This window comes from Seriola aureovittata, chromosome 18, assembly GCF_021018895.1.
Source record: "Seriola aureovittata isolate HTS-2021-v1 ecotype China chromosome 18, ASM2101889v1, whole genome shotgun sequence".
Taxonomy (NCBI): domain Eukaryota; kingdom Metazoa; phylum Chordata; class Actinopteri; order Carangiformes; family Carangidae; genus Seriola; species Seriola aureovittata.
In genome coordinates, this window is record NC_079381.1 from 23,466,288 (window position 1) to 23,478,741 (window position 12,454).

General features: G+C 44.2%; 1 protein-coding gene across 1 annotated transcript in view; it reads right to left on the reverse strand.

The window, feature by feature from the left end:
- The window catches only part of grk3 (G protein-coupled receptor kinase 3), a 64,270-nt gene that overhangs the window by 6,690 nt on the left and 45,126 nt on the right, over positions 1 to 12,454 (reverse strand). Inside the window, exons 13-17 of the mRNA XM_056403350.1 lie at positions 11,974 to 12,081; positions 8,725 to 8,791; positions 3,166 to 3,266; positions 2,136 to 2,202; positions 1,140 to 1,235 (exon numbers count right to left, since the gene is read on the reverse strand). Coding sequence (XP_056259325.1) covers positions 1,140 to 1,235; positions 2,136 to 2,202; positions 3,166 to 3,266; positions 8,725 to 8,791; positions 11,974 to 12,081 — 439 coding nt within the window. The remainder of the gene's footprint in view (positions 1 to 1,139; positions 1,236 to 2,135; positions 2,203 to 3,165; positions 3,267 to 8,724; positions 8,792 to 11,973; positions 12,082 to 12,454) is intronic.

Consider the following 12,454-nt stretch of genomic DNA (forward strand, 5'->3'; position numbering starts at 1 on the left):
CTCTGAGCCGCGTCTTTGTGACATCAGAAAACAAACCAGAGTTTAGCTGCTGCCACTCGGTGGTTTCACGCTGCTTTCTTTTATTCGGAGGAAACCGGCTTCACGCCTCTGATTCTCACCGTTAATTAAAACAGGTTATCTGTGATCAGTGCTTTGGTGTCAGTGTGACGTGTTTTTAGTTTCACACTGGAAAGAAAAAAGTAACACAAAAACCACAAACAGGTGCAGAGTTTATTTTTTGAACCTGCGGTTGATGAATAATATTCATTAAATCTGCAGCAGGTTTCGCCTGTTTTCACTGCGTCGTCCGATTTCAGCTTTTACATTTGTAATATTCATTTATCTGCTGATTGTTTTCAAAATTTCATCTTTCATTTTGAATAAAGCAGAAAGAAAAGGCCGTCATTCGTTCCCCGAGGCGTCGCGTTGAAGCTGCTTGTTTTTGGGGCGACCTGACCCCGACCGTCACTCCGCTTCTCTCTCCCTTCATTTCCTGTCTGTGTTTCTACTGGTTCTATCCAATAACAGCATCAGAGACTCGGTTCACTGTCAAATATGACGAAGAAAAAGCTGCAGATTTTCACATTTGAGCGGGAGACAGAAACTTTTGATGCTTTTGTTGAGAAAATGACTAAAATAATTGTAATCAATCATCAAAAAAGTGTCTAATTGTCTGATAATCAACTTATAGATTATTGACCTGTTCTTTTTTTCTTTATATAAAGGATAATTAAGAACATTTAACAAGCTGCAATAGACTTGTAATTACAAAGTCAAATGCAACATCCTCTTTCTTTTTTCTTTTTCTACGATACATATCCGATTGAACTATTTTACTACCTGAGAAAGGGATGTATTTTAGCTCAGGTGTGTATTAACCTGTCGGGACACAATCCAGGAAGTTATCTCCGTTTCAAGACGGAAAGAAAAGAAAAGAAACGTTTATATAAAACTGTAGAATATTGATGGTGAACAGCAGGAAGGTCCTGATGTACGATCGACAGCAGCAGCTGATGTGACTCATATACTGAGGACTTTTATGCAACTAATGGTTCTTTTCTTTATTGATTAATCTGCTGAATATTCTATTGATTAATCGAAAGTGGATGTAAACATATGGACGTGTGAGAGCGGTTTACCTTGATGCCCTTGGTGTCCTCCTCATCAAAAGAGCCGATGTCGAAAGCATCGGCGGCGTTCACCTCCCCCCGGGGAGGGATTAAAGGAGGAGAGTACTAGAGGAGGAGGAAGAGGAGGAGGAGGAGGAGGAAGGGGAGGAGGGGGGGGGCAGAAACACAGAAACAGACAAGTGTGAGCAAAACAAGACTTCAGTCCCACAGCAGTGCTTCCCTGGAGTGATGGGGTAACCATGGCAACTGTAACTGTAGTGGACTAATGACTGGTGGAGCTCCATCCAGCGTCGCTTCAAACCTGATCTGCTGCACAAACAAACCGCAACGTTTCCTCTCACTCCACATTTACACGTCTCTAACAAACGTGTTTTAATCTTCATCCAACTCATGACTTTATGTCTTAGTGTGTTAAGTGTTTATGATGTGACACATTTATATGAATTACACATAAAAAGGTCCAAATACTGATTCTTAATAATTCAAATTAACAAATGAATTATTTCTTCTCACTCGATCGAACTGACACATGATGAGTTTGTTTGTTAAGATCCCCGTTAGCTTTTGGGCTACAGCATCGATTCTTCCTGCGCCTTTTCACTTTGAACATCTCCTCCAAAACAACTGTGATGATTCATATTGACAAAAAACATCTAGGAAAAAACTTATTTAGATCAATTAGTATTAAAACCATCAGCAACAGATACTGATGATGATTTGATCAAGTTCTCAAGAATCAATCAGTTTTCTGTTGCTGCTGTTTTATGTTTTTTATTGTTCTTTCTTTAGAAGAGGCTGAAGAAACATTTCCACTGAGGCGGACATTAAAGTCAATCTATCAATCAATCAATCAATCAATCAATCAGTATCAGTCTGTGTAAATGTTATTAGTCATAAATAAGAGTCAGTCCGACATGGATCGACCAAAACAACAAACCCACAGACTGAAAACAGAATCAGAGCTGCAGCACAAAGATCAGAAGCTGAGCGATGACACTCACTCACCTTCTGCAGGTACACCTGCTGCCAGTCGATGCCTTTGAAAAACTGGTGCTCCTTCACCTCTGGAGCTCTGCATGTGTGTGACAGAGAGAGGGAGAGAGAGAGACACAGAGAGAGAGAGAGGGAGAGAGAGACACAGAGAGGGAGAGAGAGACACAGAGAGAGAGACAGAGAGAGAGAGAGAGAGAGAGAGGAGAGGGAGACAGAGAGAGAGAGAGAGGGAGAGAGAGAGTCAGAGAGAAAGAGAGTGAGACACAGAGAGAGAGAGAGACAGAGAAAGAGAGAGAGAGAGACAGAGAGAGAGAGAGACACAGAGAGGGGGGGAGAGGGGGGAAGAGAGAGAGACACAGTGAGAGAGAGACAGAGAGAGAGAGAGACACAGAGAGAGGGGGGGAGAGGGGGGAAGAGAGAGAGACAGAGAGAAAGAGACAGAGAGAGACACAGAGAGAGAGAGAGAAGAGAGAGAGAGAGGGAGAGAGACAGAGAGAGAGAGACAGAGAGAGAGAGAGACAGAGAGAGGGAGAGAGAGGGTCAGAGAGAAAGAGAGAGAGACACAGAGAGAGAGCGAGAGAGAGAGACAGAGAGAGAGCGAGACAGAGAGACAGAGAAAGAGAGAGAGAGAGGGAGAGAGAGGATTTTCACATGTTTGTTTTCATCTGTGCACTAGGTGGCAGTGTTTGCCACACGACTCCGCTCTGACAAACTCTCTCATAATCCTGCTATTTATCCAAATAGCCGGAGCAGACAGCGATCCATCACTCCGCTTTAGCTCTAAGCTGATGGGAAACGACAGCGCTGATGAAATTAGTTATGAACTCAGCGTCTATCGGATCACTCGGTGTCTGTCTCGATCCGTCTTCACCGCGGCGCCCGGTGTTTTCAGCACTAATGAGAACATCTCACAAAATCCGTCTGATTGATGAGCTCGTTCTCACGCCTGTGGACACCAACGCCGGTATGGGACGGGGGATTAATGTGAACTTTTCATTAGTGTGTGTGTGTGTGTGTGTGTGTGTGTGTGTGTGTGTCGTACCCTCGGCCCTGGCAGCCCAGCCTCTTGGACACGTCCCTCTGTAGCAGCCCCTCCAGCAGGTCTTTGAGCTCTGCAGTGAACGAGTCTGGCAGCTCCACGTTCTGCAGGAGAAGGAGGGAGGAAAACGAAGAGGTGGAGAGTGAGAACGGCGACTGTGAAAATACATCAACATCATTCACAACTATTATTACAACACAGACCTTTTCAAAGATGTCTAACACGGTGGGACGACCCCCCCCCCCCGTCCCACATTTTAAACTGTTGACTTTTCTGTGCGTCTGTCCTCAGGTTGTCAACACAGGTCAAACATCTGAACTTTATTAATGTAAATAAAAAAATAAAAAAATATATATATTGATGTTGCAATGTTCCAGTTCCAAACGTGTGGACGCCGAATTAGCCTTCAGCACTTCCTGTTTGCACTGTACACACAGATGTACAGATAACCGTCACCGTGACGCTGAGGAAAAGTTAAAAACGTGATGAATCTGAATGAAGCTCTGAGTTACACTTTTTCAGTGATTTATAAGCTGATTGAAAAACTTTATCTGTGAGATGATGATGTCATCAGGAAGTGACAGTCATGCTGAATCTACAGCCCCACTCTTTATATTACACAACCAAGTGTTCCGCATTAGCCTTGAGCACTTCCTGTTTGCAGCGTACACACGTGCAGATAACTGAAAGTGTCACTGAGGAAAAGTGAAAAAATCTGATGGCGACTCTGAAGAGCGGTGACCGTGTTTCGTAAGTGGGACGGATCAGTGGCCAAACTTTAATAACTAACTTGTTTTGAGGACGCCGGTATGCGCCTGTGTCTTTGACCTCATGCGGTCTCTCCTCCTGCGGCCTCCTGGGAAGACACCTCCCAGTCTGAAAACCTCCACTACAGCTCAACTCACACCTCCGCCCTTGATTTCTGCTGCTGTCAGTGCCATCCATCGGGATCCGCTCCAACCCTCCCTCTATCCGTCTCTTCCTGTCTTGGCGGCTCAGTTCTCAGCCTTTTCACTGCCGTCTGCTCCCATCGTGTTTATTTAATGAGACCATTCATCATGTTTAATAAACACACAGACATATAGAGCCGTATTTTTAGCCTGGTCGGGGCTGATGTGCAAGCCCCCCCCCCCGTCTCTTTCTCTCTCTCTCTCACACACACACACATAACCACACACACACACACACACACACACACACACACATAACCACACACACACACAGACAGACAGACAGACAGACAGACAGACAGACAGACACAGACACACACACACACACACACACCGGGATTAAGGGGATAAACCAGATTAAGTGGCTGGATTAAAATCCTAATCTGGATTTATTGTGATATGAAAGATCATACTTTCTCTGTTTAGAGGTCCTGCTCAACCAAACAGCGCCAGAGTGTGTGTGGTGTGTGTGTGTGTGTGTGTGTGTGTGTGTGTGTGTGTGGGAGGGAGAAGCTATCGCTCTCAAATCGCTTCATGTCCTGACAAAACCCATAAACGGACACAGAGTTGGACGCCATCCACTGTGATGGACAACCACCGCTGCCGCCGGCGAGAGAGAGAGAGAGAGAGAGAGAGAGAGAGAGAGAGAGAGAGGGAAGTAGAGAGAGAGAGAGAGAAGTAGAGAGAGAGAGAGGGAGAGAGAGACAGAGAGAGAGAGGTAGAGAGAGAGAGAGACAGAGAGAGACACAGAGAGAGAGACACAGAGATAGAGAGACAGAGAGAGAAAGACGGGTAGAGAGAGAGAGACAGAGGTAGAGAGAGACAGAGAGAGAGAGGGAGACAGAGAGAGAGAGAGAGAAGTAGAGAGAGAGAGAGGTAGAGAGAGAGAGACAGAGAGAGACACAGAGAGAGAGACACAGAGATAGAGAGACAGAGAGAGAAAGACGGTAGAGAGAGAGAGACAGAGGTAGAGAGAGAGAGAGAAGTAGAGAGAGAGAGAGGAGAGAGAGAGGGAGACAGAGAGAGAGAGAGGGAAGTAGAGAGAGAGAGAGAGAAGTAGAGAGAGAGAGAGGGAGAGAGAGAGAGACAGAGAGAGACACAGAGAGAGAGACAGAGAGAGAGAGGGAGACAGAGAGAGACAGACAGACAGAGAGACAGACAGAGAGAAACAGAGAGAGAGAGAGAGAGACAGAGAGAGAGACAGAGAGGTAGAGTCAGAGAGAGACAGAGAGAGAGAGAGACAGACAGAGAGAGAGACAGAGAGGTAGAGTCAGAGAGAGACAGAGAGAGAGAGAGACAGACAGAGAGAGACAGAGAGGTAGAGAGAGACAGAGAGAGAGAGAGACAGACAGAGAGAGAGACAGACAGAGAGAGAGACAGACAGAGAGAGATAGACAGAGAGAGAGACAGAGAGAGAGAGAGAGAGAGAGAGAGAGAGAAAATTCCCTGTACAGTTCTTCAGTGTAAAGAGTGAGCGGCCGAGCTGAGGTCTGGCTGTGAAGAGGGAAGAGAGGTGGGTGAGAGCAGATATGTCACTGGGTGGGCTCAATGGACGCCATTCATCCCCAGTGTTTGCTGAATCTGACCGGTGACATCAAAAGGCTCGACAGTGTTTTCCCCTGACAGACAATGACACAGTCAATACACTGTGTGCTTTATACTGTCTGACACGAGGCCGGGGGTGTCGGGATATCTTCTGATTAACGCTGGGTATCGAACCTCAGCGTTCTTGTATTGAAACCTTCACTCATCCTGTAACTCCTGTTCTGTCAAAGCCAAAACAAACACGTCTTATTTTGCATCATTGGCCGTAATCTCTATTAGTAACAGCAACACTTGGACGGATAGATGGAAAACTAACGATTATTTTCTTCATCAGTAAATCTTCTGCGCATCAGGACTGAAACACAGCCCTGGAGTTTTCAAAATAAAACAGGTTTGAAAACTCTGGAGTCGTGTGGACGCCGGGTGTGAACGTAGAAACAGTGATGTGGAGGTGACGTAGTCTGTACGTCTCCTAACAATGACATTAGGACGACAATTAAAATGTTCTTTTAGTTTTAATTTCATCTTACATTCACAGGGTGGTAACAAGCTGCTGCGGGTGTGAGCTGAAGTTTATATCCACACGACTGCACTGTAGCTTTAAAACATCTCTCCGCTACGTGACGTCTTCACTGTGTGAGCTGTTGTGTCTCTGTGAATAATATCACGAAGAGAAGTCTAAACTTGTTCTGTCTGAAAAGCGCCTTGAGATAACTTCTGTTGTGAACAAATAAACATCGACTCGACTACTCGTCTGAAACGCCTCCTGGAAACGCTGCTGGACTCGTTTTATTTTGAAAACTCTGGGGTTGTGTTTTAATTTGAAAAGTCTGGGGTACTTTCTGTACTTTCTACTTTTCACATCGGTTCGCACATGCTCAGTGTACGTGATCGCTCATGTATGTGTGTGTGTGTGGTTTCAGGTGTGTTGGCGGCGTTTTTAAAATGAACACCTATAAATTGTGAACGTATCCTAAAGCAGCTGCAACGACTGTGACCGGCACATTTTCTCAGCTGTAGTTCATTAACATTGTAAACAAACACTGTTGACGAAGAAACTCTCGACTGTTTCCTGGTTCTCTACTGTTTACTCTTGGCCTCGGGTTTTCTAGAGCTGGATTCACCGCCATGTGTAATTTTGCTCTTTGAAAAAGAAAGAAAGAAGCTCTGCCGACAGCTGCAGGTCGTCTTCTCTGGAAGTTTCTGTCCAGTTTCAGATCAGAGTTTGGAGGCAGGTCATGAGCTGTCAAGCGCAAATGATTGACAGCTGTACAGAGACTAGATGTTATTTAAAACAACAGACACAGGCCTGAAGTTTCATTTGTTAAATATTTTTTTTTAAATCATTTCACTGTTCCTCCAAAGAAAGTGATTCGTGTGGATGAACCCCAAAACTCAGCTTTTATTTTGGTGAATCCAATGTTGTCATCACTGATTGATATTAATATCTACATGTGGAGAAAACTATTTACTCTCACAAATCAGAATCATCCTTTAAACATGTCTGAAGATTTGCAGAGATCGTGCTATAATTCAAAGACATGTCTCAATATTATAATAAATGTAAATAATAATAATAAATGTTTAACTGCTGGGAGCGAGACGTCTCCTACTTCACCGGAGTCTGTTCTCGGTGTGTGTGACCTGCGGGCTTCGAGTTTCCACATCACGCTGGAGTATGTTGTGAACTGGACCGTGACCGACTTCCAGACTCATCCAGGTGTTAAACTGAGACTTAAAGTCAAGAGAGGAACTTTGCTCCTGCTAGCACACGATTCATCGCAACAGAACACACAAACTTCATTTAAACATACTCAACTGTGCAAACTGACGTCTTTATTTACTCTTTTTAAGAAATTCCTGGAACAGATCCCAGAACGCTGCGACTCCACCTGCGCTGGATGTAACTACAAATCCATTTGACCCCCGGGGTGGGGTGGGGGGGGTGGGGGGGGTGTACTTTAACTTTCCAGCTTGGCCGCCGGCTCAGTTTATCTAAGCCGGGTTTCTGTCATATGCTTCATCTCCTGTGTCTTCCCATGACACAGCAAAGTAAACAGACAGCTGAGTGTTGAATGGTAGCAGGCGGAGACACTAAAGGACGACCCCGAAAACCTGCACAACAAAGACATCCGTCTCCGCCGAGCGACGGAGACGCAGCGAAGAGCGGCAGCAGCTCCAGTTCGGCTGGTTCAGGTGCAGGTGTGTGTGTTTTCTAACACGCGTGCATCAGGTATCTGCACGCTGTTTGTTCACACACAGAGCAGTATGCACAGGGATATGGACATCTGTGTGCATTTGGTATTAACTCCAAGTTAAACACGAGCCAAACCCATGTACTCAGGGTTAAGTAAAGACTTTACAGCGTGTTTACACAGAAACATCTTGTAATAGATGCGGCCGCCGCTGAGCGCACCTCGGTCAGCGTGAGGCTCCGACGCCAGGAGGAGCTGGGCCGTAATGAAGTATTTTTATTATCTTTTAGAAACTTATAACTTTTACTCCACTTCACTTAAAAGACAAATATTGTTCTTTTATTGTATCTTGTATCTTTGAACACTGAACGTCACTTTTCCAGCTTTTATGGCGACAAAAATGATGTTGAAAAATTAATTATAAACATATATCAATGCGTTAATATGTGTAATTACATATCTGTAAATCAAAGTTAATAAATAAAATTAAGAAAAAAGGGGTTCAGTCTTATATTTATATATAGATTTTTTTTTTTGTTTGGTCACGTGGGACAAAACATTTGGAAAAAGACCAAGAATAATAAATCTGCAGGAGAACAGGGAACCTTTTGTGGATTATATTGGAACTTGTGTTAATTATTTCTTTTCAAAGATCCTGTATTTATTTGCACGTCCTCGTGTGAACCTCTCCACTACATTTCTATGAAGCACTCTTACTTTGAAGCTTTTAGTCAACAGAATTAGTTTTCTTTTATTTTGAAAATGTGAACGGCCATAACCATTTAACTCCAGATAAACGCCCCGATTGATCGGCCGCCAATCATCATCAACCTATTTTCATTTAAAGTTCTGTGAGCGTGTGGACGTCTTACCATGGTGAGCGTCATGCGGTCAATCTCATGTTTGTCTTTGGTCTTGTGCTGTCTGAAGGGACTGTGCCTGAACAGGAGAGAGAAGAGAGAGAGAGATACTGACACTCTGATTATAGATTATTGGAGAGAGAGAGAGGGAGGGAGGGAGGGAGGGAGAGGGGGTGAGGTAAGGTGAATGAGAAGGAGGGCAGGAAACATCCAGAATGAATCACACACTCGCTCGCTGCCAATCACACCTTTCAAAACTCCACCTCCTGGGTGAAAAGTGAAGCTGTGCGCTCATAAATGTTACAACACTCGAAAATGAACGAATGGTAATTTGAAGTGACCCAGATCTTACTGGGTCTAATGAGCCACCTGCAGGTTCCAGTGCCGACTGAGCTTTGAGGATTTTTCAGAGAGAAAAACTGGGAATTTGAATGTATTTTTGGACACTATGGTCAGAGAGCGACTTGGCTTCACTCCTCACGCTGTTCATCTCAACTGCGGAAAGCGTGTGTGTTTTCTGCTACAGCTGCTTGACAATGAATCAGGGATTTTGAAAGTTTGACGGAAGTATAATGTTGCCATGGAGACAGTTAGCTAGCTGTGTTTTCTTTTTAGCCTATCTTTGTTTAAATTTTATTATCACCATTAAAGATGTGCTGAATTAGCTTTTAGCACTTCCTGTTTGCAGTGTTTCCATGGATGTATAGCAGCAGATTTCAGGTAAAAAACACTCAGAGAAACCAAATCCTGCAAAGGTTTGGATGGTGGGTCCAGGTGGGCGGGGCTTGGTGACTGCTTAGTTGTGACATCACAAAGTCACAGAAGTCCTGACGGCTGGTTTTAAGGCTCAGTTTCTGAATACAGACACAAATCCGTCCACATGATTACAACTGACTTAGAACAAATATAACTCATTGTTTGTGTTGCATATTAATATCAACATGTGAGGCATCTTAATCTGTCCTAATGATCATCAGCTAGTGATTAAATTCATACCCTCCTCTTCACAGCACTGCGTCCACTGGTAGCACTTCAATTATCAACGTGTTTCAGATTTTCATAAAGTCGGAGGAGGTTCAGTTTCACGAGGCAGTTTGGGACCAAATTGTTCCTCTGGATCCTGAGAGACGATCGCAGCTAAATTGGAAATTTCTAAGGGAGCTGAAGAATTTACAACGGAGAGATTTTCTTCACAGACAAACACGTTTCTGATCCGGAACAAAGGCGGGCAGGCGGCCCTCCTCCAGCGAGCTGCTGCTTCAGAGACCCACTTATCAGGCAAACATATTTATCAGAGAGAGCAGCATCTCCATCCGAGATACAAAGAGCAGCGTACTCCACTTAGTGTAAGTGATCAAATGGCAACTGGCAGCTTTAATGAGAGACTAGCAGCTTCCAAACTACATCTTCAATGAGTGTAATTCTTCAGCCGGAGCCTTAATGACTTCAAGAGCGAAGACCGGAGGGACGTTAATCAGTAAATCAAAGTCTGAACTTCGTGGCTGCAGTCAGAGAACTTATTCCAGGATACATCTGAATCCACACAGAGGAGCAAGAGGCCTGGATGTAAACACGGTGGTCAGGCCGACCGCTTTCATCTGGAGTGTTGTGGATAAAGGTTTATTTGACTCTAAAGCTGCAGTGAAGCTGATGGAGGAGCGCTGACCTCACATGACTGTAACTCCAGTCACCAGACCTCAACTCTGGGAACACTTGGAAGAAAAACACACAGTAAAGAGCACAACACACTGTATGGGCTCATGTACAGGAAGCTGGGTGAAATCTTCAGTCACACAAGTGATAAAAACATATTTTGCAATATTTTTTTTCTAGGAATTTGATCGAGAATCAATCTGTAGATAAAATAAGCCGATTGGAAAAGTGAAAACTCAGATATTATGATGTTTTTGAACAAATACCATCGTATCATTAAACAGGACATTATGCAGGGATCGTTATCGGTGCTTTAAGAAACACGTCCTAAAAAAATGATTCATTTTACTGAGGCAGAAAACTCACTACGGTCTTAAAGGAACAGTTCCATATTTATTTATCTCTTCCACATTGATCCTGCTGTTATCTGCCTCATACCTCCAATACCCTGTGGGGGCAAATAAAGTTTATTGAATTGAATTTGCGAAAAAGTTCATGTTATTATTATTAATATTGTATATCAACACTGGATTAAACCACCGTGTGTGTGATATGAAAGGATTCGATCTTAATGACCATCTCAGCTCTACTGAGCGTTTTAGCTTTTTTCCGCTCATTGTTTTGGATTACACATCCAGCTGTTTTCTGAGAAACATCTGTAAAAAAAAAAAAAACAACAAAAAAAAAACAACAACTGTCCACTTCCTGTTCGGCAGCAAACAGCTGACAGACTCAGTCAGAGAGCAGCTGGTGAACACAGTGGAGCAAACACTGAGCTAAAGGAGAGGGAACGCTGGACTTCCTGGAGCGCTGCAGCTTCAAGAACAGAAGTGGAGTCAGGATGTGGCTACTTTAGCTTAGCATAAAGACTGGAAGCAGGGGGAAACTGCTAGCCTCTCTCTCCCTCAGAGAGAAAGCAAATATGCTGTTGACAGAATAAAGATATTGATCATTTCCTGATTCATTGTCCAGCTCTGACTGAGTGTGAGCTCAATTATTCAACGTCGTTTGCAACAGAATTCATGTCACTAACTATTTGTTTTGCTCTTGAACGGTTTCACAGAGGATTCGAGTGTTGAAACGTGCGGCCAACCTTTCAACAAAGACCAACACACTCCTCTTTAAAGTGTTCAAACACACTGATCCAAACATCAATGGAAAGACACGCCGCACACACACACACACACACACACACACACACACACACACACACACACACACACACCTCTCTCTTTTTCTGCTCGCTCAGACCTGGCAACCCTCACACACACATACACACACACATCCCCCTTTTACCTGATTTCTGACCTACTGGGCCTAGACCTCTGGCATTTACACACTCCAGATCAAACAAACAAACAAACAAACACACACACACACACACACACACACACACACACACACACACAGAGGCACACAAACAAGATCAAACACACACCAAACAGACGGCGAGAGGTGTGAAGAAGCAGATTCAAAGCTTTACTCAGAGAGGCTGAAGAGGTTTGAAAGCAGACAGGAAGTCAGGACGTGGTGGGGGTAAAGAACACAGAATAAGAGGAAGAAGAAGAAGAGAGAGGAGATAAGAGGAGAGCCGTGTTGAGTGTTTACCCTCGGAGGAGTTTGAAGAGCATGCAGCCTAAGGAGAACCAGTCGGCGCTGCTGTCGTACGCCGTCCCCTTCTGCAGAACCTCTGGAGCCATGTAACCATGAGTACCGCTGCAGCAAAACACACCACAGCTTCACGTCAAACACACACTCATTACTTTTTTACAGCCAAGAGAGCACAATCACACACTGCAGTGCCATTAGACCGGGATTCATATTACAGGAGGAGGCTGGTGATAAAATATTTCCCCTGGCAGAAGAACTTGTTGTTTTAGCTACTGGGAAATTACAGAAGCTGCTTCTGTGACACTCAGTGATTAGCTGCAGGAAACCATGTGACCTCCGCCACCGACGGGCTCATGATCATTTGTATTTGTACAGTATTTGCTGTTAATTATCAGTAATTATCAGTTTAGATTAGAGCTGGGCTTTGATGCGAGTAACAGAGGTTATAAAACACAACACACAGACTGAGTTTATCTGT